This window comes from Xenopus laevis, chromosome 7L (genome assembly GCF_017654675.1).
Source record: "Xenopus laevis strain J_2021 chromosome 7L, Xenopus_laevis_v10.1, whole genome shotgun sequence".
In the NCBI taxonomy this organism is placed as follows: Eukaryota; Metazoa; Chordata; class Amphibia; order Anura; family Pipidae; genus Xenopus; species Xenopus laevis.
The window spans coordinates 19,592,583-19,619,697 of record NC_054383.1 but is presented as its reverse complement, the minus strand read 5'-3'; the positions used below and the strand labels follow the sequence as shown (position 1 = coordinate 19,619,697).

General features: G+C 41.2%; 1 protein-coding gene across 1 annotated transcript in view; it reads right to left on the bottom strand.

Annotated features, from left to right (window-relative positions):
* Window positions 1-27,115, bottom strand: part of adam12.L (ADAM metallopeptidase domain 12 L homeolog) — a 342,539-nt gene that overhangs the window by 15,064 nt on the left and 300,360 nt on the right. The window contains exons 15-20 of the mRNA XM_018225176.2: window positions 21,810-21,918; window positions 21,511-21,709; window positions 10,851-10,928; window positions 6,007-6,115; window positions 4,676-4,811; window positions 740-842 (exon numbers count right to left, since the gene is read on the bottom strand). Coding sequence (XP_018080665.1) covers window positions 740-842; window positions 4,676-4,811; window positions 6,007-6,115; window positions 10,851-10,928; window positions 21,511-21,709; window positions 21,810-21,918 — 734 coding nt within the window. The remainder of the gene's footprint in view (window positions 1-739; window positions 843-4,675; window positions 4,812-6,006; window positions 6,116-10,850; window positions 10,929-21,510; window positions 21,710-21,809; window positions 21,919-27,115) is intronic.

Sequence of the window (27,115 nt, the reverse complement as noted above, 5' to 3'; positions counted from 1 at the left end):
GGCTTGAAATGGAAGCCGGAAGTCGGGTGGGGGCAGGTTGGTGAAGGGCGGGTTATGGTCGGGTGTGGGACGGGTTTTACCCGACTTGCACATCACTGCCGTTCAGTGTAGGAGATCAAAGAAAAAGTTGTGACATTTCAGTAACAATCCAGGACTGTGGGTTGTGCTGTGAAAATCGGGACTGTCCCGCGAAAAACGGGACATTTGGGAGGTATGGAAGATATGACCTTGCCCACAGTTGTTTAGCTGGATTGAACTGGGGATTTTTTCAGGCTAGTCAGTGATTTAACTATTGGGGGTGTGTATGTCCGGATAGTGGAGTTGGGAGGGTCATAGGAGGCCCATTTAGTTGAGGGGCCCATCTGGAGGGTCCCCATCTGTTGGGTCTGGGTTGCAAATCCAGCTGGGCCTGCGAGTCATTAGTTACACCACTGAGACTAATTCTTCAACTGCCATCTCTCCAACCCAATGTTGGAAATATGAAATTGTCAAGAATGTCATTGTATGATAAAATGGTATCTTTACCCGCAATGATGAGTGTGGCTTCAATAGCCAATTCGAATGAATGGCAGTTTTATTTATTAGCGGTTAACAACTCATGTTACTGTATGTCTGTAATTCAGACTTTACATATTTGCATCTATATCATTTATACGGACTAGACACCATATCCAGCTGCTTTGGTGATAGCTTTCTACTAGAATATAACAACTGATTGTTTGCACAGAATGACACCCACCTTTGGCAGACATGTGGGTTTGCTGAGGACATGCTTGGAAAGTGCTGCGCAATACTCTTCATTAGGCTCATTTGAGCTCCCACCTCTCGTTGGTCTCACAGACCTGCAGTAAGAAACGATTGAATAAAACAGGGCGTTAGAGCCGGCCTCGTCTTCAATTTCGAATGACTCATTGAAGGGTCCCTTCATTTTTATTCAACACGGCAAATAAAAAGAGAAGAAAAAATGATCAAATCCCCTCGCAAGACTGAAAATAAATATTGATTTTTCTGGAAGTCAGTAGCCTGTTAAATTAGCTTCTGCAATCTGTGAAAATGTGTCTTTTTTTCATAACACCCCGGGGACTATTCTAATGAAACTTGTGCCTCAGTAATAATGACCTCCAACGTGGAGGCTTCAACTCACTTGACTAAGTTTCGATCATAGTTATCTTTCTGCAAATGTTTAACACAAACTAAAGTCACCCAAAAGTTCAGCCTCAACTCTAATTGCTTAACTCAGTTGTTACCAGCCTCCTGCTTCTACGGCGGTAAAGGGATGATCATTGTCAGTAAATAACATTGAGGGGCACATTTACTTTACTCGAGTGAAGGAATAGAATAAAAAAAACTTCGAATTTCAAATGTTTTTTTTCGACTACGACTTCGACTTCCAATCGAACGATTCTAATTAAAAATCGTTCGAATATTCGACCATTCGATAGTCGAACTGTCGCTTTAAAAAAAAACTTTGACCCCCTAGTTTGCCACCTAAAACCTACCGAACCTCAATGTTAGCCAATGGGGAAGGTCCCCATAGGCTTTCAAAGGTTTTTTTGGTCGTAGAAAAATCGTTTGATCAATTGATTAAAATCCTTAGAATCGTTCGCTTCAAAGGATTTAATCGTTGATCGAAGGATTTTTCATTCGATCGAACTAATTGCGGTAAATCCTTCGATATTCGAAGTCGAAGGATTTACATTTGGCAGTCGAATAGCAAGGGTTAATTAACCCTCAATATTTGACCATATGTAAATCTGCCCCTAATTGTCAGGCAAATGAAGAACTCAGATCTTTCTATAGTGTTAAGCGCTACATATCCTGATTTACCTCCATAGGTGAGTCACTGTTTGAAATCACCTACTGCAATTAGGGTTAGACAAGGCTTGGGTGCATCATCAAAAAAAGGGGCACAGTTTTATTAAAACTCCTGCTTCCCTTTTCAAAACCTGCATGCCCCCCTGCATTCCTCCATCCATGTTTGCTGTCCCTGTTGTTATTTTACTGAGATGCATATGCTCATCACTATCAGACAAGCTAAAATTGAGAAGGAAAAATTTATTGCAAAGAGGAGTAAAAATAATCTTTAAAAATTTTTTTTTTAAATATGTAAATAGTAAAAAAATTAAGCAGGAAGAGGTGGAACCCTTAATATCTGGGGAAGTCAGCTGGTTGATGAGAACAGAGAAAAAGCAGAGATTCTGAACTGTTATTTTTTGTCTGTCTAGACAAATGAGGAACAGGCTAATGAAGATTTCTTTCTTAATAAGTCCAAATTCTTCTAATACAACTAATGATGCATGGTTCACACAAGTGGAAATTCAAAAGAGGCTAGAACATGTAAAGATTTTCAATCATCCCAGAGTAGTAAACGAGCTTACTGTGATTGCCAAACCTCTTTACTTAATTTTTCAGGATTCTCTTGTTGCCAAGAGATTGGCGAATGTGGTGCTGCTATTTATAAAAGGATCCCATTCTCAGCCTCAGAACTATAGGTCGGTTAGTCTGATGTCAGTGTAGGAAAGCTACCTGTATAGTAACCCATAGCAACTGATCAGCATGTAGCATTTACTGGGCAGCTGAAAACACATATCTGATATATGAGATTGGTTGCTATGGGATACTATAAGTGGACAAACTTTAGGCCTTTTATTACATTATCCCAATAATAGTGGCATTAGTGGGGAACATAGATAGGGATGAGCGAAATGCGTGGCAAAATTTGCCATGCTTTTTCTGTGGAATATTGATTGCCTCAGCACAGATAAATGTAGATATTCTCCACAGAGTACCATGTTCTCAGAGCAAAGCAATCTATTCATATTGCTGTGCCCTTTTAGCCTGGCTTGCTTAATTAATTCCCTGGTGTCTGGATAGTATTCTATCTATGGGATATTGAACCAACCTATATCTGGAGGATAAGTGCCTTTCCATGCCATGGCCTGTCCTTCCTTCTGTGCTCATATCACTTCTAATTATAATATTATCCTGCAAAATGCTCTGCTGGCTCACTCTTATTAACACTTATACATATGCTGACTGTAATGTCTCTCTCTGTACAGGCTATGAACTAATGCAATTACATGCCTAACTTAAACCATTGCTAACCACTTTTACAAAGACAAAACAGGAGAGCGATGGGAGGAGATAAAGAAGACTAATAAAGAAGCACAGACTTTATAGAAGATATAGGGAAAGCAAAGGAAAATAATTATATATTAACTGCCTAATATTTTCCATAATGATTGATGACACCGTGGCCTATTAACACTTCTAAAATAAATCAATGAGCTATGATGAATATAAATATTTAATAGAAGCGTAATTTTATGCAAATTTCTAAATATAATCAATGAAATATTCTGTGCAGTTTCTGAAAGTTACTCTTCCCTGTTCCCCTCTCAGCAGTCTGTCTCTCTACATGTGGGTTTGTGTCGGAGTCAGTGTTTTTTGGCTGGAGCTAACACATAGGTAAAGGGAGCTCACAGCAAACATGTGTTGGAGATAACTGCCTTATCAAAAAGACTGCTTATATACAGATTGGGGGAAAGAGAAGAGTCACTTTCTTTTAGAAATGGTACACCATTCAGTTATTATTATTTATAAAGTTTTGGATTTTCATGAGAGGAAGCCTTTTCATTTTAATCAAGCCTCCACAACTGTCAGGTCTGACTACAGCTAGCTTTCTATGGCTGTCACTGATTTAATATTAGAGTTTCAAATATTTTATTTGGTTTTCACAATAAACCATAAAAACAATAGAATGCAGAATAAGATAAGATGTGCTGCAATTAATACAATGCCATATTAGATTTAATATTAGAAAGCAGGGGGACAAGTACTGGATATATAGCTCAGCTTCTCTGTAAAGCCTATATTTGTACACCCTAAAAGCCCCCATACACAGGCCAATAAAAGCTGCCGACAGACCAAGTCGGCAGCTTAAAGGCCCGTGTGTAGAGCCCCCCGATGGGCTTTCCCGATTGATGTCTGGTCAAAAGTCGGCCACACGCCGATCGGGCAGGTTAGAAAGTCCCGTCGGATCGTGGCCGCATCTTTTTATTGATGTGGTCCCGTGATACGACCGCCCGTTTGGCCTCCATTCTGATCCGATTGTTGAGCCCTAGGGCCCATGATCCGATCAGCCCGATATCGCCAACTTCAATGTGGGCATATAGGGGAGAGATCCACTCGTTTGGTGACATAGCCAATCAAACAGATCTCTATGTCTATTGCTACCTTAAGCCATTCCCAAACAGGTCCCAGCACCTCATTATATTCTCAGCCAACCACGCCCCTTTTGCTGCAGTTTGGCAACCCTTGAAGCCACTCGTAGATCTAGTTTACCTCCCTGGCCACAGAAGTCCTTAAGAAGACCTCCTGTGCCTATACATGGCCGTTTGGTGACTGATCCTCCACAGTACCCAACAGATTGTCCCACAAGCCACATGAAAAGATAATTGGCCATACAAACATACATACATAAAAAAACATACATACATAAATTTCTTGCAATCCAACAGGATCATAGGATGGCCAGTCTAAAGCAGCCCCTGATTTGGCATAAACGCCTAGAATGTGCCTGCCCTTGGGTTACAGAGATGTGTAGAGTAATCGATTTTGAATTCATTTCTTTACTGGATGTTTGAATTTAAGAACTAAAGAATTTAGCGATTACCTTAATTTTTCAATAGTAGTCTTCTTATTAGAATAAAGCCATTTGAACAACGTCTTCCTCTTGAGGTACACAATGAAAGCAGCAAGGAAAATGCACCCAACTGTCACTATCATCCCCGTGATCAAACTTCTGTTATCTATGACCAAGAAATGGAAGAGTTATGTTATTATGAGAAGAGTAAACCTGATTAAAAAACATTGGATAGAAGCTGGTTCGACACAGAAATATCTGCAAATTTTGGGACGTTCACTTTGCAAGGTGTCAACTCAGCCTGATCCCATAAGCCCTGGGGTCAGTGATTGGATAACACCGGAGACCATTGCATAGAGGCCAATAAGATTTTTCCTTTTGAAAAATTATTCCTAAACCAACCAAGATCACAAGATCAACGTTCCCCACTAATAAATTGTAACAAAATCGCATTCTAGTCAATATCAGGGGGGTGTCACACTGCTGCATCGTTGTTATCCTATTATACTCCCTCCATTTGCAGATTGTTCTGTTGGTTTAGAGGCAATAGTGAGGCTCACAGGTGCAAATTTGCCTAGTGTGGATAAATTGGTTCTAGGGTGTGCTAAGGGAACCCTGTACCTAACTTGAAGGGGTCTATTTACCAACATTCAGATTTCCTTTTTTTGCAATTGTATTTGTGGTTTGCTTTTTTCTCCAAAACTCTAAAAATTTGAGATTTATTAAGTGTAAAAACCACAATGGAAGCTGCACTGATCCTATTTGATCTTTATTTTTAGCCATTCAGACTGTTGGAGGGTTTTGGATTTTGTTTTTGCTTGTAATTGTCAAAATAACTCGAGATAGTCAATGGTAAGTGTAAAGAACAAGATGTTTTTAGCTGAAGGCAATAAGTGCATAGGCACAGGCAGGGTATGTGCTACAATATCTATGCCATGTACAGGTATGGGATCTGCTATTCGGAAACCCTTTATCCAGAAAGCTCTAAATTACGGGCCATCTCCCATAGACTCCATAGCAATCTAATTATTTTGATTTAAAAATAATTTCCTTTTTCTCTGTAATAACAAAAATACCTTGTTACTGATCCCAACTAAGATGTAATTAATCCTATTTGGATGCAGAACAATCCTGTTATGTTTAATCAATGGTTTTTTAGTAGATTTAAGATATGGAGATCCAAATTACGGAAAAAACTCTTATCCAGAAAACCTCAGGTCCCAAGCATTCTGGATAACAGGTCCCATACATGTACTACAATTGCATTGTGCAAGTGCTCCATGTATGGTGTTTATACAGATGCAAATTTTTGTACGCAGCACTGTATTTGCAGTTAGTAAATAAGGCTCCTGATCTCTTACCATGCTGTCTGACTGGTCCACTGTCCACACTCCCACCAAAGCCATGCTTGTCACAAAATGGTGGTGCCCATTCAGCTTCACAATGGCAGTTCTTTTTATTATTGCAAACCTTTAAAGGAGAATAAATAAAGGTCTGTAAGTAAGAACTAATACAACGGTGCTGGTTATATTGGTTGTGGGGGGCTCCTTATATTGTCGTGTAGCCCTAATTGCACAGTAAAACATTGGCATTGAAGGGATGTCCTTCCAGTCAAACATATGTTTATGGATTTATTTGCAATCTGAATGATCTGTTGAGTATTTATGAAATACCATGCATCCAGCTAATGAAAGAGCCCTAAAGTGGGCAAAGCGGTTTTGTTGAATGATTACAGGTATGGGATCTGTTATCTGGAAACTAATTATCCAGAAATGATGGAAAGGCTGTCTCACATAGACTCCATTTTAGCCACATAATCTAAAGATTTTAAATGATTTCCTTTCTCTCTGTAATAATAAAACAGTCCCTTGTACTTGATCCAAACTAAGATATAATTAATCCTTATTGGAAGCAAAGCCAGCCTATTGGGTTTATTTAATATTTACATGATTTTCTAGTAGACTTAAGGTATGAAGATCCAAATTATGGCAAGATCCATTATCATGAAAACCTCAGGTCCTGAACATTCTGGATAACAGGTCCCATGCCTGTATTTGTGTCATATATCATTCTCTTTATTATCCATACAATAAAGGGGCTGATAAAGGGTCCCTTCAAGGAAAAGAAAAGGTTAAAACTAAGTAAGCTTTATCAGAAAGGTCTATATAAATACAACAACAAACCCTCAAAGTAATGCTGCTCTGAGTCCTTGTCAAAAGAAACGCTGCATTTCTTTCCTTCTATTGTGTACACATGGGCTTCTGTTTTCAGCTTAAACCTCCAAGGTACAGGCTTGAGCATGCTCAGTTTGCTCCTCTCCCCCCTTATCCCTCCTCCCCTCCCTTCTGTAATCTGAGCCCAGAGCTACAAGTGAGCAGGGAGAGACTCAGGCAGGAAGTGATGTCACACCAATATGGCAGCTGCTATCCTAAACAAACAGAGAAAGCTTTTAGAGCTGTTTACTCAGGTATGGTAAAGTATTCTGCAGAATAAATAAGCATTCTAGCTTGCACTGTTGTGGCTAATCTATTGGCAATAAAATGCCTCTGTAGCTTTCCTTCTCCTTTAAAGGGATCACAGAGGCAGACTCTATATTGGTGTTGTGTGATTTTCACACTCTGCTGACTTTACAGTTGCCACTCGGAGTAGAATTTATTGGCATGAAACCCATAGCAGTCGTTAGCAGCATTGACTCCTAGAGAAACCGCTGTACCTCGTTTGCTCATGTTGCGTTAGGGAACAGTTTGGTGCGCAGTTAAGTGATCAGTGACAGTTTAAAGCCAAATGTATGCAAAAGGCAAATAGGAAACATATCCGCCGGGTACATTCCAGATGTCGTCATTTAGTCTCGGCTGAGATATTAGTCACTATATCCAGATGCTTAGTAGAGGAGTGGGTAGTTACCTGTACTGACATTCATTCTGATATCACTTGTATAGACAGAATATTAAGAGTTCATTGTCGTGTTACCTCTCACATTCAGGCAAGTGACTCATCTTGGCACCCCACGCGTTTCGTACCCCACTTGCTCACATTTACTAAAGACTCTGAAACGCGAGAGATCAGATTGATACGACACTGCTGTCACAATGTTGTTAGGGGTCTTTTACCGGGGTGGTTGGAGCTTGGCTGGATTCTTAATGAGATTGTGCGAGGCCTTTTGATATATTAATAGAAATTAGCATAAAAATAAGAGGCTGAGATGAGAATTCCAGTCCTTGGATCCCATCGTTTCATTTAGAATTAAAAGTCTGATAACATCTGGGTCTGAAAGGGAAAATATGATTTCCTTTGTTGCAAAAAGGAAACGTGGAACAAAGGTATTAATGTATAAGAAAGTGAGAAATGAAATACTTCAGAGGTATCACATTCAGATTCCTATTGTTCCCCTGTATTTCTTATTTGGATCACTTTATATGAATATACTGCACTGGAATCATATAGAATATAAAGGCATAGCTGCAATAGGAAGCACAGGTTGGTCATGGCTTGTACAGGTAGGTGACATACAGTATATCCTCATGTGTATGTTAAGGTGGCCATACACGGGCAGATATTTACTTCCAAATGACGATTACAGAACGTTCCGATAATATCGGTAACTTATCGGATGGTTGATGGTGTACGTCGGATGAACGGCTCGACCTTATCATTCGCAAAATTGATCGGTTGAGTTTAAAAATTTTGGTCTTTCAGGGATAAAATCGGGCAGTTGGTGAAAATTACAGACATTTGTCGTAGAACAATTGTAGCACAAGCCAAGGAACATATACGGAAGGACCCGAACGTTCTTTGCTGAAAGCTTCATTTGTAACCATATGAACTATGTAAAGAAATACATTGGTGCTGACTGCAGGAATATCACCCTATCACCTCATATGTGAAAGAAGTTTAATATGCCATAGCATAAGTCCATATGTCTGCACGGAGCAGCAGGGTAGATCGTTTGTTGAACAATGTTCCTCCATAAACTAAGGAACTTTCAGCCACAAACAATCCAGCGATGACTAATGTTTTACATCACTTCCTGTATGCTGTACATCCTGCTTCCGCCATAAGTTTATATTGCATCGTGCGTTGCTGTATAATCTTTCAGCAAACGATACGATTATATCTGTTCATATAATCGTTCTCTGTGGATGACATATCGTATGGTAAAACAACCGGCAGACGATTGTTTAACGATGCGATCGTTCATCGCAGAACGATAAAAGTATGTCCGTGTTTGGCAACCTTAAGTTCTCATGTATTTTTCCACAATACAGTGTTTTCCTCATAATTCAAGACACTGTTGGACTTGGGCGCCCAGTGCCCTTCGGGGCTGTCACTTGGGCCCACCCATCTTAGTTGCAAACTCCAGTTCCTTCCACTGTCACCCCCCTGCTAAACACTGCTTATTGCACTTTCTCCTTACGGCTGCGATTGGGGTGGGGGAGCATCTGGGCTTGCAATTCCCCATGAGGGGAGTGGGTCGTACAAGGGTTTGGGCCCATCTCGTTTTTCCCCAGTATCCCGCTGGCCCAGTCCACCCTTGAATTTAAAACAGAAGCCAGGATGAACTGAGTGGTGCCAGATTCAACTATACAGAAGAACAATTTTTGATGCAATTAATTTGAATAAAAGGTATTTTTTCTTGCAAGGGCTGCAGGAAAAATTGCAACCGACCTTGAGGTTTTAAATGACCACACTGTGTCCAACTTGCCTCTTCTGCTGAATACTGTGCACCCCGTTAACGCTGAGGATTTCAGGGTGGCGTCACTAGGCACTTGTACTAAAAGAATTGCACACTAATACCATTTTAAAGGGGTGGTTTGCATTTAAGCTAACTTTTATATGTTACAGAATGTCTAATTCTAAGCACCTTTTTAGTTGGTCGTCATTGTTTCTTTTTTTTTTTTTTTATAATATTATTTGCCTTCTTATTCTGATGCTTTCCAGCTTTCAAATAGGGGTCACTGACCCCATCTAAATAACAAATGCTCTGTAAGGCTACAAATGTATTGTTATTGCTACTTTTTATTACTCATATTTCTATTCAAACCCTCTCCTATTCATATTCCAGTCTCTTATTCAAATCAATGCCTGGTTGCTAGGGTCATATGGACCCTAACAGCCAGATTGCTGAAACTGCAAACTAGAGAGCTGCTGAATAAACAGCTAAATAACTCAAAAAACACAAATAATAAAAAATGAAAACCAATTGCAAATTGTCTCAGAATATCCCTCATACTAAAAGTTAATTTATAGGAGAACTTTAAAACCATGTGCCGAAAGTGATGCAGTCCCAACTCTGCAAAATGTTAAGGTGGCCATACACTATAAAATCCTCTCGTTTGGGGAGCGGATCTTTCCCGATATGCCCACCAGCGGCAGGGCTACATAGGGTTAATCCAATTGTTCGGCCCTAGGGCCAAACATTCAGATTATAACGATGGCAATGGGTGCCGACGGGTTGTAGGACGCATCAACGAGCTAAAGGACCAATATCAGCAGCTTTAATTTGCCCGTTTATGACCTCCATTAGCTGCAGCATGCACCCAAGTTACAGAAAGGGCAAATATGGCAGATGCATCTCAGAGGGCACCCAAATTTCTGTTGAAGAACATGAGCATAAAACCATGCCAATTTGCACTGCAATGTGGCTGTAAATTTTCCCTAAAGGCGTTAGTAAATTCATTAGTATTATGTATGTAGAATCTGCATTATCCTCTGTGTTGATTGTATTGTGTGTGGCACCTGCAGACTGAATGGAGAGCAGAACGAGTGCACTGCATGTCTAATACCCTGCAACACAAAGTTCCAATCCATTATAAGAGGACTGGCGCTGATGTTCTCTGGGGCACATAGTACAATGCTGCTTAGACTGTCTTAGGGGAGTTCCGAGATAAGCGAGAGAAATTAAGCAGAACTATTTCCAGGCGCAGGTTTTTGCTCTGTTTTGTTATTAATGTGGCTCTGTGTATGATCGTGTATTAATAGCCCGACTTCTCCCATTGTCTCATTAGCTTATTATCATCTCAATACTGCGCTGCAGATAATCATTCCCTCATAATAGCTGGTGGAATTCGATAAACGAATGCCACGCTGCGGTTTGTGATTAAATGAACAATTTTGTACTTTTTATTATGAGGTTTTATTTTCTGCATGTTAAACTTTGCACAAACCTTCAGGCGGCACCAGTAAAGAATAGCAATAGTGTACTCACTCCGTGCCCGTGGCATTTCATCGCACAGTCGTGGACGCCAAATATAGTGATGTTTTGACACTTCCGGTTCAGGCATATCTGAAAGCAGAAATTGAGAGGTACATAATATAAATACGTATTATACATACCTCCCAACGTTTGGAAAATAGAAAGAGACACAAAAAGGTTTGCCGAGCGGAGAACGGCGGGATTTTTGACCACACCCATGTTCTAGCCACACCCCCTAACTACCACATCCATTTTACAAAATTGGGCAGGCTATGGAAAGTTTGAACACATTTCTGGGGGTTTTAGGGTCGGGTTTTATGTGTTATTACAGTTTTGCTAATGAAGGTGAATTACCGTTTAGGGTAAGGGCAGACGCGAATATTCGGGGGGAGATTTAGTTGCCTGTCGATAAATTGCCTCCCGCCGGCTAGAATCTAAATTGCCGACGGGATGGCACTCGGAGCACTTTGTTTTCTGAAGTCGCCCTTTGTTTCCTCGTGAGGCAAATTTGGGCAACTTCCTTACAGCAGCCCCTCTGTCATTTGCCTCTGTCATTTGCCTGGTGCCCAAGCCCAAGACCTTCAGCTTGAGGACAATTCACACATAAAATAGCTGGCACAAACAGGACCCTAATCAGTAAATGCTGTCCATTATTTTATTAAAGGGTTCCAGCACCCTTTAACATGTGAATTAAACCTGACGCATTTCGTGCATACATCGTCATAGTCATAGGCAATGCCTATGGTTTTATGCATGAATTCTTTGGCTATGCCCTATGAAACCCAGGGTTTCTAATAAATGGGCTCATTTAAAGGACAAGCAAAGGCTTAAAACACTCTACAGCCCCTGCAGGCAGCCAAAGCTCCAGATTACTGGCTCAAGCGAGAAGATGGAAGCTTGCTACGCACAGAATGGTACTCCAGGATCTGAGGCATGGAATTATAATTCGTCGGCATTTTTGTGGCAGTCCCTAGTGATTAAGCCTTTCGTTGTCCTTTAACAAAACATAGGTTCAAGCAGGTCCGGACTGAGAATTAAAATAGGCCCTGACATTTCAGGTACACAGAGGCCCAATCAGCCCACATAGAGGTCCAAACAGCTCCCACCAGCCCACTAAATACTGACTTTCTATGGCACCTTATAGCAGCCCCTCTGGCATTTGCCAGAACCCACAGATTGCCAGTCCAGGCCTGGGTTCAAGTGCCATTGCCCATAGAAACCAATCAGCAGTTATTGTTAAACAGTCTGCAACCGATTAGAAAATAAATGCAACATCTGAATTTTTGCTATGGTCTACTGCACTTGTGTTCCCTATGCTCATAAAAAATCACTGGGCGTCCAACATCATCAGATGATCCTCCAGGTATTGCAGTGCTTCCTAGAAATCAATTCAGCACTTCTACACTTGTCCCCATCAGTGACGGATTTCATAATGCAAGTACAGACATGGGACCTGTTATCCAGAATGCTCGGCATCTGAGGTTTTCTGGATAATGGATATTTCTGTAATGCGGATCTTCATACCATAAGTTTACGAGAAATTCATGTAACCATTAAATAAACCCAATAGGCTGGTTCTGCTTCCAATAAGGATTAATTATATCTTAGTTGGGATCAAGTACAAGCTACTGTTTTATTATTACAGCGAAAAAAGAAATCATTTCTAAAAATTTGGATCATTTGGATAAAATGGAGTCTATGGTAAATGGCCTTTTCACAAGGATAACGGGTTTCCAGATAATAGATCCCATACCTGTAGAACCTGTAGAACCATTGTCTCTGCCTCTCCATATACCCTAAACTGCTGAATGAAGGCACCCGTCGTTTCCATCACCCGTCATAATTAAAATTTCAGTTTCTGTTATACCTGACACAGGCCGGGAAAGTTATACAGAAATTTAATTTAACTGGTAAATAAGAAGCAATTTCATTTTGCCAAATGCATTAATGTAATTTGTCATTTTTACGGTTAGTTAAATTAATTTCTGATAGACCGCATAAATATACACTTGAAAAATGTAATGATGTTCTTTGAACTTAGTAATTAACAACTGCCTGGAAAAATGAGCTTTCACACACATTTTGGAAACAATGAAAGGAGTTGATATATGAATAATAATTTGTAATGAAATCTAACACAGAGATCAGAGAGAGAGAGAGAGAGAGAGAGAGAGAGAGAGCTCAGTAGCGCTGATAAGGGAGATGGGCTAAAGATGTAATTAGCACAAAGATTTAATGACAGCAGCTCCCACACAAGATTAATGTATTTTGAATACAACAATATAGTTTCATACCATTTACAGTAAGAGGATTAGTGAGAGAAAAGCAAAAATTAATAATGTTATGATGATAATAATACTATTAATAAATATTAAGTGGAATGAGCAGAAATCTGTCTGGTTCAATGTGGTTGTATAGGGGGAAACAAAAGGAAATGTTGCCCGGATACCAAAGCAAGTGTCGGACTGGCTCACTGGAATATCAGGAAAAGTCCAGGTGGGCCAAGGTGACTGTATGCCCTGATCTTCCCCCCAACTAATTGATATTAGGTGCCTTCATTTTGATTATTCACATTTTCTGTATGATAATAAAGCAGGTAGAAATAGAATACATAATAGTACGGGTGCAAGTATGGGTAAAGCAATAGGGGGCACACGAGCAAGAGGAGCAGTGTGAAGCATCAGGAGTTGCAGACTAGTGCTGTAACAATAGTACAGTAGACCCCCACAATTGCAGGGGGGCCTGGGGGACAACGGGGCCTGGATCACAGTCTGCTGTATAATAGGTTTCCCTAACCAGCCCTTTCTGAAGTTTAAACTTCACCATATACTCCCTAGTCATTTGCGGGTTGAGAAGAACTCGACCCGCACCCAAACTTAACCTGCTGCTCCTCCACTTACACCAGACCCTAACCCGGCGCACCTCCGACTTTATAGATCCATGCCTGCCCCGCCATGATGTCACTCCTGGTTAGGGTTGCCACCCGGCCGGTATTTTACTGGCCTAGCGGGTAAAACACCTGCCAGGGACGGTATTACAAATTTACCGGCAATGTAGCTGCCGGTAATTTGTAAGACCCTTAACAAAAGCCCTTGGCCCTCCGGTGGAAATGTACCTTTTTTTTCATCTTCTGCTCCTCTTGCGCTGTGGCCCCGTCCCCTTTTGCTACACAACGTGTGTCTCCGCCCCTTTTTACATCACGGCCCGCCCATTTAGTTACCGCCCCCACCACTGCCCTGTAATTTTTTTTTAAAAAATGTGGCAACCCTACTCCTGGTATGTGTAAGTCAGGGCGGGGCCAAGCAGGCGTGAGTCTATAAAAGAAACGCGCTGGAGACAGAATCCAGCACAGGAAGGTTGTGGTGGGGAAAGCGGAAGGAAGAGCTCAACCCTAACCCACCCGCGACTTGACAATGGTATGTGTAAGTCAGCCCAAACCCAAATGACCCGCTGGTCCCACGGGTGTCAGGCCGGCCCGCACATCACTAGTGCTCACACACTTGTGGCAGGCGGCAAGAAGACGTCTCGGTGGGCGGAAGGTAGGGTTGCCACCTTTTATAAAAAATTTTACCGGCTGCTGGGGGGTGGGCCTCAAATGGGTGGGGCTTGACGTCAAAATGGCGGGACATGACATCAAAAGGGGCGGGGCCACACAACGGACACCCGTGGACGCTAGAAGAGGCAAAAGAAAAGGTAAGTTGCAGGGGATTGGGGGCAGGCCGAGGGCTTCTTTTGATCGTATTACAAATTTACCGGCAGCTACATTGCCGCTAAATTTGTAATACTGGCCCCGGCCTTGGCAGGTATTTTACCGGCTAGGCCGGTAAAATACCGGCTGGATGGCAACCCTAGCGGAAGGGGAGGGAAAATAGGTGGAAGGGGAAGGCAAAGAAGATAGACAAAAGAGTACACACCAGCCCCCATCCCCGAAGATATTTTTTGGGGGCCCTGGCCAGATCAAGGCACACCACTGGCACAGATGAGCCCTGTCCTTACCACCTGCCCTATAACAGGACCCTGTTTTGTGCCTCCTGCTACTCCCTAAATTGTACATCGGAATGATAGTTAGGGGACAGATATGTGCAAGTTATGAGACATCTGAATGATGCACAAGTTAGGGCACAGGTAGGGTCGCCGCCTGTCTCGTTTTGATCCAGGCAGCCCGTTTTTAAAAAAAAAAACCAGGAAAGTTCCCTAAGATTGACACGGCCATTCTGCAACAGCAGAAACATAGTGTGCAAAATGCAATAAAAGGCTGCACTTTGCACATTGCATTATGCTTTGTAAATGACCCCTTTGGAGGAAGGGAGGAAATATACTGTGGAGAGTAGGCGTATGGGATAAGGTTTTTGGGTGTGACCCTGAAACCCAGTCTGACTGCACCCAAAGCCAGAAACATTATAGATGTAATTAAAAAAGTAAACGCAGCACAACTTTAATCCAATCATTAGTCAGCAGATGGGACTGTGCAATTCTTGTACTTGCTGCACTCAACAGGCCAGTTCTTTGTCGGCAGATATACAGAGTAAAGATACAGTAGTTCTCCATCTGTTGTTTGACTCCAACCCTCAGCAACCTCTGCTTATTCAAATAGTCGTAGATGAACAAAAACTGGGGGTCGGGGGGGGGGCAGGTTTAATACATCTGAAATATATATATATAAATATATGTGCTTGAAATGAATAAGCACGGAGCATAGATTTATATGCCCATGAGCTGACTATATGTAATAAAAACTATAAAATGGGTCTTATTTTAACAATCCAGTACTAATGAGGGTAAAACAGACTATAATCTGGGGTGTTCAGTCAGAGTTCAATGCTAAAGATGATGGGGGGAGCAGTCACAATAATTAGCAAGAGGCAAAGAGAAACTGATGCTCTAGTCAACAGGAATTCCTCATTAGAGATGATATTCCCTTGAGCTAGAACAGAGAAGTGAAATTAGAAGGAAGCTGCTCCGGTATTCATACAGCGGGACTACGGCCTGATTACAGCAATGTTTGTCATTTGAATATTCACAGTACGTAGGCACACGGCATTCTGAAAGCACTTCAAATAAAAGTGGCGTATCTGAAATTGCAAATCTAGGGAGCAGCCTAGTGGAATATTTAAAAGTCTTTTCTGAATTCCTAATGCACTCGTTATGGGAGAGGGGGGCATAGGTTTGGAGAGGGCATTTGCTCTCAGTATAAAGGCTGTCTCAGTGACAAGAGCAGAGTGGCCACTATCCCCTGACTGTAGACCCCTATAGCATCAGTAGGGATTATGGAACTCCAAACTTTCAAATTCTAATTTCAAGCATTCACTGATATGCGAGTAGGCATTCTAATGGCTTGATAAAAGTGCATATCGGCGGTATTTTGTTCAGCTGGGTACCATTACAGACATGGTTTTTTTTTTTAGTTTTTTTTTAAATGTATGCTGTTTTAGAAATGGTTGCAGAGTTGGAGACATATCTATTTAGAGGGGCAGATATTCACTACGGAATAGCTGTAGCGGATGTGCTCTTTGGATGAATCGCTTACAAGTGCACCATTTGGCCCATGCGAATGCATTAGACGCGAATGCCACAGGCATCTTCAGAATGTATCCAGTTTTTAGTTTTACACTGAACTGTTCCTTTAATAAGGTAGATGATTACAAGCCTAGGCTCCTCTTCCTACTTACCACAATTGCCTTTGGGGGATCTGGCTCAGCTTGCAGTTTTAGTTTTGTCTTGGCTGCCATTATTCTCAGACTGGCTGGCCACAACCTTCCTCATCACTTCCCACAACCCCCATGTGGTGTTATAACCCCATTACAAGTAACCAGTAGGAAGCATGGCCTACAAGCATAGAGGGCATGGCCTTTAATCATCAAAAGGCCATGCAAAAGTGGTTGTTATTGGGATACTCCAGGCTTAGTGTTAGCAGGAGGAGATACAAATAAGATGGAAATAATTCTGCAAGCAAATGAACAATGCTCAAATGGAAGTGCACCCAAATGTAAACTCAAGCTTACATTTATTTAACACATGGTGAACAGTTAATTGTTTGTTCTAACTTCCCTTTCACATTCCTTGGGAATGACTCTTTTTATTGGCTTTCCTTCCTGTCTGCCCAATGGAGCATGGACTACTCTTCCCCTAACCTCTCACAGTCTCACTACAACTACTACCCTGGCGAGAACTTTACTATTACTATGCCTTACTCAACTTGTTAACCCCAGGCCTGGAGTTGTGGAAAGACCACAATGACCTGGGCCTAAGGTGGAAGAATTTTAGGAACAAAACCAAGAGTATGAGTTCCTCCAAAAAGTGATCTGGCAGCAAGTAAAAAGATACAAAAGTTTATTAACACATATTAGGCTATGTCCTAATATGTCTTAATAAACTTTTGTATCTTTTTTACTTGCTGCCGGAACACTTTTTGGAGGAACTCACACTCTTGGTTTTGTTCCTATGTACATGCACCCTTGGACTGGGGTGAACTGTGAGTATGTCCTCCTCACTCATATGCTACTTTTTGAAATTGCATTGACTTTAGTAGTTTCTATATAGGTTGGATGCACTATCTCTTTTTGTTGTGGAAGATTTTGGGGCATGATGCCACCCAGCCTCATCTCAGTGGGTTTGGAAGCACTGGGGACATGCAGGAGATATGCTTGCTCTCCCATGTGACAATCCCTGTGCTCCTGAACTGATGAGATGTGACTTGAGCATCTGTGCATATGTATATAAAGGGGGGAAAAGGGGCTATGAATGGTCCTGTCATAGGGGTGCCCTAGGTATAAACCTAGCCTTGGGTAACCCACTGTCATCTGAATGAAATACAAGAAGATAGTTGTCCACACCACCAAAGTTTGGAAATGCGGACAACAGTTTCCATGTACCGAATTCAATATCTGTAGTTATAGCAGTTTAAATAAAAGAAAACTCAATGCACATTGTAACCGTATTCATTAATTTAAGAGTTGGATCTACTATGATATGTTGCCCTAGCCTGGGCCTATGTGTTCCACCCACAAACCTGTGGGACTTGTGTCCATGTACTGGAGACTTTGTTATACTGTACCTTCCCTAAAAAAGAAGCCTTTTCTGCTGTTTATTCCCTTAATGTACAACCTTGAACATCATACAGTATAATCTTTGAAATCTGCTCGGTATTTACATATTTAAGTGGTGAACATGGTGAAGTTACTATATCATCTGTAATTGACTGATTGGATGTGAAGGAACAAAACAGAGATATGGATCATGGCAGAATGTACTGTATTGCACCTGTTCCACCCACTCCTTGTCGCTTATAATACAACATTACTGTTATTAAATTCCATCATGGCAATTACGACTGGAAATATTTCGTAGCTCAGAACTTCTTAGGTACACGCAGGACAGGAATATGATCTGATCTATGGTGAATATGATATGATCTATGGAGATTAAGAAGTAACATTGGCAAAGGTTGTCTCAGTCCAGGAAGGAATCAATCAAACATTTGCTAAATCAGCCCACACCCAATACTAAAAGGACATCTGTCTGGAATGTTAGAAAATCCTATCAGGTGAGGACTGAATCAGCTCATTGATGTGTTCCTCTTCTAACAGGTCCCCATTATGATCTTATCGTTGACCCAGTGGAAAACAATTGAATTATCCTGATTTAGCTCAGAGTGTTGGTGATCAAATCAAGAAAAGATCTGCTTGTTTGTCGACCTCACAGAATTTGTTTATACCCAGTTTAAGGGTCAGGCCACACTGGGCGTTTTGGGTAGATTTGGTCGCCTGGCGACTAATCGCCTCGTCTTTGCGGTGACCAATCTCCCCAAACGCCTTCCCTGACTCTGCACCGGCTAAAATGAAAAAACACCGGCACTAATCACACGCTGCGATTCGTTTTCCGAAGTCGCCCGAGGTTTCCTCGTGAGGCAATTCGGGCAACTTCGGAAAATGAACCGCTGTGTGTGATTAGCGCCGGCGTTTTTTCAATTAAGCCGGCGCAGAGTCAGGGAAGGCGTTTGGGGAGATTGGTCACCGCAAAGGCGACCAAATCTCCCCAAAACGCCCAGTGTGGACTTACCCTAAAGGGGTTGTTCATCTTCATCTTAACTTTTAGTATGTTAAAGAATGGCCACATCTAAGCAACTTTTCAATTGGCCTTCATTATTTATTTTTTTGTAGTTTTGTAATTATTTTCTTTTTCTTCTGACTCTTTCCAGCTTGGAAATGGGGGTCACTGACCCCATTAAAAACCAAATGCTCTATAAGGCTACAAATTTATTAGTGGTGCTTGCGAAGCAAAGCATCACTACTGTTATCTTGCAAACTTATTTTTATTCTTCTTCCGTATGAAAGTTTGGCGCGTAACTAGTCCCGCACCGTTTGTCCTAGACCCATGAATGAGGTGTCAAATCGTGCGGCTTAATCGGGAATGGGGTGGTATGACTTTTCTAAGGGGTGGGTGGTTAATTGCCCCTTGGGGGGGCAATTAACCACCCCGAAAAGTCCCATAGATTAACATTGAGGCCAACTTTTGACGGATTCTAGCGCAGAGAGGGAATCTTGTAGAAACGTTAAATTTACCACATTTGAAGAGGTTTGCGACCTGTGTCAGATGATACCCCACACGAGGGTATAAGTTTTACCCCCGGGGCAGGAGAGGTCCCCAAATTTGCCCCATTGACTTATAATGGGGAATTTATCGAATAATTAGTTTGTCGCAGACCCATGAATGAGGTGTCAAACCGTTCAGCTTATTCGGGAATGGGGTGTTGTGACTTTTCTGTCCTATTTTGGGGACCCAAAAAAGTGAGCGGAGCCGCAAACAACCAATCAGATTTTCCCTATTGACTTCAATGAGAAAATGTAAACAGCTGTAATTCTCACAGTAATAAAGCCAGAGATCCCAAACTTGGCACCGTGGGTCACTGGGTGACTGCAGCCAAAATTTACAAAAAGTGGGCGGAGTCTACAACAGCCAATCAAATTTCAGCCATTCAATTAAATAGGAAAATTTTAAACTGCTGCCGCTCTTAGACGGTTAATGGCAGCCTCCTCAAACTTGGCACAGTTGGTCACTGGGGGACTGGGATTAAAATTAAGAAAAGTGGGTGCAGCCAAAACCAACCAATCAGATTTCTTTGATTGGTTTTAATGGGAAAAATTAAGAAGGCTGCCATTCTCTCAGTATTGATGTCAGGGACCTTGAATATCACAAATGTGGTCGCTGGGGGTTTCCAATTCAAGTTTAGAAAAAGTGGGCGGAGCCACCAACAACCAATCAAATTTCATTCATTGATTTTCAATAGAAAAAAATAGAAATGCTGCCATTTTTACACATTAAATGACAGCATTCCCAAACTTTGGTATGTTAGTCACTGAGTGACTGTGGTTCACAATTAGGAAAAAAAGGGGCGGGGCAACAACAGCCAATCAGATTTGGGCCTGAGTTTTGCCACGGCAAGCACCACTCACATTTTCTTCAGGAAATGTACCTCTCTAGTTGTTATTGCTACTTTTTAATACGGATCCTTCTATTCAGACCCTCTCCTATTCATATTACAGTCTCTCATTCATATCAGTGCAATTTAAAGGTGAACAACTCCTTTAAGTGTGTATTTCCTATAGGGGCCAATCGATGAATCTGTCATTGCATGGAATTAACACACAAGATTTACTTGGTTTATGTAAATGGTTTTGGCCCAAAGCTTTGAGTGACACATTGACTAAAAGGGATTAGTGTCATTGTGTTGTAGTCCAACCTCTGAACCCCCAGTTGCCCTACAGTCTTGCAGAGTGTTACAGGATATTATCAAGCTCCAACATTACTGCCAAAATATGGAATGAGGTGTAACAATATTTACTTGTCCCGTGTACATATGGAGGGGGGGGGGTAATTTACTAATGTGGGTTTTACATTGCAGTTGCCAATACCATGCAATCAACAAAAAGTTTTAAAAATTTTGCAACAAATCCAAAAAAGTAATGCACAGATTTGATCGGGTGCTGTGTACTTGTGCAGTTTAGCACCTACGTGTGTTTGTAAATAAGCCCCATGAAGTTTTAAGCAGCAGATAAAGGTCAAGATGAAGGTATTAGACTTGGGGCTCAGTGGCAAAAGCGACACAATAACAAATCAGACGATTGCTTTAATAGTTTAACGTGCCACGGACTGATGAAAGCTAATAGCTGATTGGTTGCTATGGCTTTCAGCAAGCAACGCTGGTTTCTGCGCCATTGGGAAATATTGGTACATTCTGAGCTGCTTGGCCTGAATCACAGAAACAGACCCAGGGGTAGATGAACACTGTATGACTGGGTCTTTAAGATTGACCTTTATTTTCATAGAGGCAACACATTACAGGTATGGGACCTGTTATCCAGAATGCTCGGGAGCTGGGGCTTTCCGGATGAAGGATCTTTCTGTAATTTGGATCTTCATACCTTAAGTCTACTAGAAAATCGTGTTAATATTTAATAAACCCTGGTTTTGCTTCCAATATGGATTAATTATCTCTTAGTTTGAATCATACACAAGGTACTGTTATATTACTACATAGAAAAAATAAATAATTTGTTAAAATTTGGATTATTTGGATAAAATAGAGTCTATGGGAGATGGTCTTTCCATAATGCGGAGCTTTCTGGATATCGGGTTTCTGGATAACTGATCCTCTTCCTGTACTAACACTTACTTTTCCTTCTTCACATTTGGTGCCAGCCAGGACAAGCCCCGGGTCCGGCAAGTCATCCCCCAGATAAACATGCGTCCCACGGCAGAGGATGCGACGGCCTTCTTGCAGCGGAATATTGGTTTCGATGGAAACGGCATTCGTGCCAATTACAGGGCGGTTTGCTCCTCCTTGACACTGAATTTTCCCACATTTGGCATCTCTTGAAAAAGAAAATGGAACAAAATAAGACCCCAGTACCACTGGCAGCAGAATCCTGTCTTCCAGGTCTTTAAACCTCTTTTTTACAGGGTTTTTTTTACCTGTTCTCACACTTGCTGAAAGATCCGGTGGAATCCTTCCCACAGTTTCCATAGGGATCCCCCGCTGAGTTGACTCTCTCAAAGCAGATCCCTGGGGCAGGTTTGGCTCCTAAAAGGTAAGGCATGACCATTGGGTTAGTTCATTTGCACCAAGCACCCACCTTGGGGCCCGAGCATTGCAAGGGATTTGTAGTTTAACAACTACAGATTAGATATCCATCATTATTGTATTTTCCCTCCAATCTGAGTTGGGGCCCAGTCTTCCTGCACTGCCAGGGGCCCCTTCTCTCTAGTTCAGTAAAAAAATGGCAAAAGAAAAATATCTAGTAACTGCCAGGCTAATAAAGGTATGGGACCCGTTATCCAGAATGCTCAGGACCTGGGGTTTTACGGCCAAGGGATCTTTCCATAATTTGGATCTTCATACCTTAAGTCTACTAGAAAATCATATAAATATATTATTAAATAAACCCAATAGGCTGGTTTTGCTTCCAATACGGATCAATTCTATTTTAGTTGGGATCAAGTATAAGCTACTGTTTTATTATTACAGAGAAAAAGGAAATAATTTTTTAAAAATTTGGATTCTGTGGGAGCCTTTCCGTAATTCAGAGCTTCCTGGATAATGGATTTCCAGATAACGGACCCCATACCTGTACTCATGTAAAAGATCTTTACCACTCTTTTCTTTTACAATTCACGGCTGTGTCAGTTGATGACTCCATCAGCCTAACATTTACTTTAAGCTTTGTCTGCGTTTCTCACTGTGCAGAGAGGAAATTCCCAATACGTGGAAAGTGATTGGTCGCCACTAAAAGCCTGTAGATTGCCTGTCATTCCACTTATTTCCCTAATGGGCCCTAACTCGCTGCGGAGCATAATAGGGAGCCTGTGGGCAAGTCTAGTTAACAGCAGAGAAAAGTATCTGTAGGTAGAAATACAAGGAAGCAAAATGTATAAATGTGCTGGGAAAAGACCGGCCTAAATGGACAATTTCCGATTTTCCCTTTGCATTTGTCTAATGGAAATGTTACCATTGAAATGTTTAATTATGTTGTTTTTAGTTATACTTTTACTGACTAGAAGTGCAGATTGTGCCTTGCGCAAACTCATCCGTTCTCTGGTTCCTAATTGCAGCCTTTCCGATCTTCTGGTTTAGTAAATCCCTTTACAAGAGGGGTGTTGCCTAATGGTCCAAGATCAATGGCGAAATAATGGCTGAACGGGAAAGACCAACCAAATCAGAGCAGGCGTGAGCACCTACTGTAACTGTAATGATAGTCTGTACAAGGGGATACCTTATCTATTTTCCATTATGGTTATCTCTTTCTCATCTTATTTATGAAAAAACCCAAATGTACAAAACTTGAATGAATGCAAACAGGGGGAAAAACTGGAATACTCGAATTGATTGAGTTAGCGTCAAAATAAATTAGGGATGCACCGAATCCAGGATTCGGTTCGGGATTCAGCAAGGATTCAGCCTTTTTCAGTAGGATTCGGATTTGGGCGAATCCTTCTGCCCGGCCGAACCAAATCCGAACCCTAATTTGCATATGCAACTTAGGGACGGGGAGGGAAATCGCGTGATATTTTGTCACAAAACAAGGAAGTAAAAAATGTTTTCCCCTTCCGACCCCTAATTTGCAAATCTTTTGCGAAGGATTCAGGGGTTCAGCTGAATCCAGAATAGTGGATTCAGTGCATCCCTAGAATAAATATTGAATCACTGAAATCGATCGAGTTTTTAAATACAAACCACCAAAATACCTCCCAAAAATTCATGCAGGCTAGAAACATCTTCAAATGGTTCAAGGGACCCCTGCCATTGACTTCTGGAGTATTTTCAGATTCAAGCTTTATGCGGGCATAATACGCGAAAAGTACGCATTTTTTATCCCGAAAATTTTTAGTTTTTACTATAGAAAAACAACAAAAGTTGTGAGTCCCTCCAAAAATCAGTCAAGGGTAGTAAAAAAGATACAAAAAAGTTTATTAGGACATAGTAAAACAACAGCCTAACACGTTAGTGCCCTAATAGGCACAAACGCGTTAGGCCGTTGTTTTACTATGTCCTAATAAACTTTTTTGTATATTTTTAAATACCCTTGACTGATTTTTCGAGGAAACCACAACTTTTGTTGTTTTTCTATGGATATGCACCTGGTGAACTGTGGGTACATCCTCCCCTTCTACTAATGTTTTGTTCTATTATAATCCTATTTACTTAGGTAGTGCCTATATTGGTTTTTAGCAACTGCTGTTTTTTTGTTTTTTAGCTGAAACTACGTTTGAAAAACTCAACTTGACCTTTGATAGAGAACCCCCTAAATGTTGCTCTTTAGCAACGTTCACTACAGGACTTTTTTCTGTTTTCCTACAACTAATAAATTGACATTAACAATATCAAAACTTTTTAACAAGAAACACACGGAAGATGCTCCCTGCTAGGCTTGCTCAGCAACCGCTGGGGCTGCCCAAATGGATTCAATCCAAGATTACAAGATTCAATCCATATTCTCAGTTTGTAAGAGGAATAACCTGACATCAAACATTAGAAAACTTGACTCTGGCCACCTATAAATGTTTATGTAATTAAAGGCACTAAGTTTGTCCAGGAGCAGAAACCAATAGCAACTAATCAGGTGGTAGAATTTACTAGTCGCCTTTTGAAGATCGTATTGGTTGCTATGGGTTACTGCTCCTGGGCAAACAATGCCTTTTATTACATATGGGCGTAAAACTGTAATTCGGGAAAAGGTATCCTTATTTACAATTAGATTACAGGAACAAAGAAAATGTCATGAAATTAAACAGTTCTTCACTTGAATATGTGACTGCGTCTCCTTCCCTGGTATCAACAGCAGCAGTCCTGTTATGCCCAGAGTCTAGCTGTCTTAAAGGGGAAATCCACAAAAAACTGATTTTTTTCTTACATAGTAAAATATAATTATGAGCATACCTCCCAACTGTCCCATTTTTAGAGGGGACAGTCCCTCTTTTGACAGCTCAACCCGCAGTCCCTCGTTTGTACTGGAAAGTCCAGTTTTTCTCTACACTGAACAGCCAGAAAAAGAAACAAAGTTTCTAACTTAATTGGCTTTTGGCAGAGAGCCCAGAACAGCCTCGAGGTTCATATAAGATACTTACAATTTTGAGATACTAACAATTTTGAGATAAGCAAATAAGTAATTGTAACAATAAGATAACAGGTCCCTCAAGAGAAGTTAAACTCACAGCTTAAAGGGCAATTCACCTTCATTAGCAAAACTGTAATAACTGGAAAAAAAACTACAGAAATATGTTCAAACTTTCATAACCTGGCAAATTTTGTAAAGTGAACATGGTAATTAGGGGGTGTGGCCACAAAAATGGGCGTGGTCACAAGCAATTTCATCGGGTTACGCACAGCAACTTTTTGTCCCTCTTTTTATTTCCACAATGTTGGGAGGTATGTTATGAGCAGTGGCGTAACTAGAGTGCACCCTGCAAAACAAATCTTCAGAGAGGCCTGGCACACTCCGATCCCCATCCTCCCACCCACTTCCCACCACGCCTCCTCCCTGCGCCTGTCATTCCTCCACCCACATCCCGCCCAGACCCCGCCCACTCCAGTCTGACTTGCTTCCCCCTTCCTTGCCAATAATAGAGAATGGCTGGGGAGGAGGGTTTTTTTATTAGCTATAGAGGAAACAGACCCCACAGTCCAGGCCCCCCTGTTCTCCAGGCCCCCTTGCAACTGCAGGTTCTGCTTTCGCTATAGTTACGCCACTTATAATAAGCAGCTTTCCAATACGCATTAATTTAACATGTACAAGTTATTAGTAAATATAATTTCAGCTCCTCCATCCCACCCTAACCTTTTCTCTTCCCGCTCCTCTACTGACCTGCTACTCAACTCTTCTCTCATTACCTCCTCACACACTCGCATTCAAGACTTTGCAAGGGCTGCACCCCTCCTCTGGAATTCTCTCCCATGGTCTGTCCGACTTTCTCCCAACCTTTCTGCATTCAGAAAGTCTCTCAAAACGCACTTCTTTTGAGAAGCCTACCCTCACTCTGCTTAACTACCAAATGCAATACCACATACAGTACCACATCTCTCACTCACTTAATTCTGATCCTGCCCACTCCCACACCTTGTGTCTTATTCCCTTCCCATTAGATTGAAAGCTCCTTTGCACAGGGCCTTCCTCACCTTTCGTACCGGTATTGGTTGTGATGTATGTAACTCCTGTTCTGTGTATGTAATTAATGTGATTTAGTTGTATAAACACATCTACTTTACAGCGCTGCGAAATATGCTGGCGCTATATAAATAAATGTTAATAATAATAATCATCTCCATAGCCCCGCCCCCTCTGGATCATGGGGGCGTACACTGGACAACATGGTGTATCAGCAGATTAAATTCTAAACCTACTTGACTGACCAAGATCATCTGGCCAACATATAAATACAACAAATCACTCAAAATATCACTTTGTTCCATGATATTGGTACAGCACATATACAGCCAGCTTTAATTTACTAGGACCCAATATGGTTTGCTGTTCTGCTTGGGAGTGAACTAATTCCCCAACAATAATAGAATCCATTAAATAAACACAGAGCAGCAGCTGAAAAGAGAAATCGTAATTCTGGACAAGCATAAAAGAACGAAAAAACAAATAATATATAAAGTGAAATTATAGACTGAGAGTAAAACTTTAATCAGTAATTACATAAAATTATCTTCCCAAAAGGTCTCATAAAAAAAAGTTGTGTGTTTTATAGGAAGCAGCAAAACACTGGGTATAATTATGAAACTACCGAGGTATCAAAATAAAGTGAGTTTCTCGGGCAAAGCTAAAATGCTAAATGAATTTTGTGTTCCGAGTTATTTCTCATTTTGCTTCTCTTTAGGGAATCGCCTGTAAACCGACAATAAAATCAATGCTAAAAAAAAAACATCCGAAGATCTTAATTTTGTTCTTTTAAAATGTGACGGTACGGCGGCGGAAGGCGTTCTATGCAGATTTATAAAGAGCCGCCAAAACGAATTCTGGATTGTGCAATAAATAAGATTTAATCATGTTCTTTCTTTTTGCTTTGGAAATCATTTTTAATAAACCTTATTTGGAATTCCTTTGCTGAGCTTTGCAGAGTTCATAAAGTGGAACCATAACAAATCTTGTTTCAAGCGCTACAAAAAAAAAAAAAAAAGCCATTAAATGTTATTTTCTTCTCCGGTAAATATGGAAAGGTCAAGGTTGCTGCTCTGGTTGGTCACTTTAAAGAGTCCAAACGACAAATAAATGGGAAAG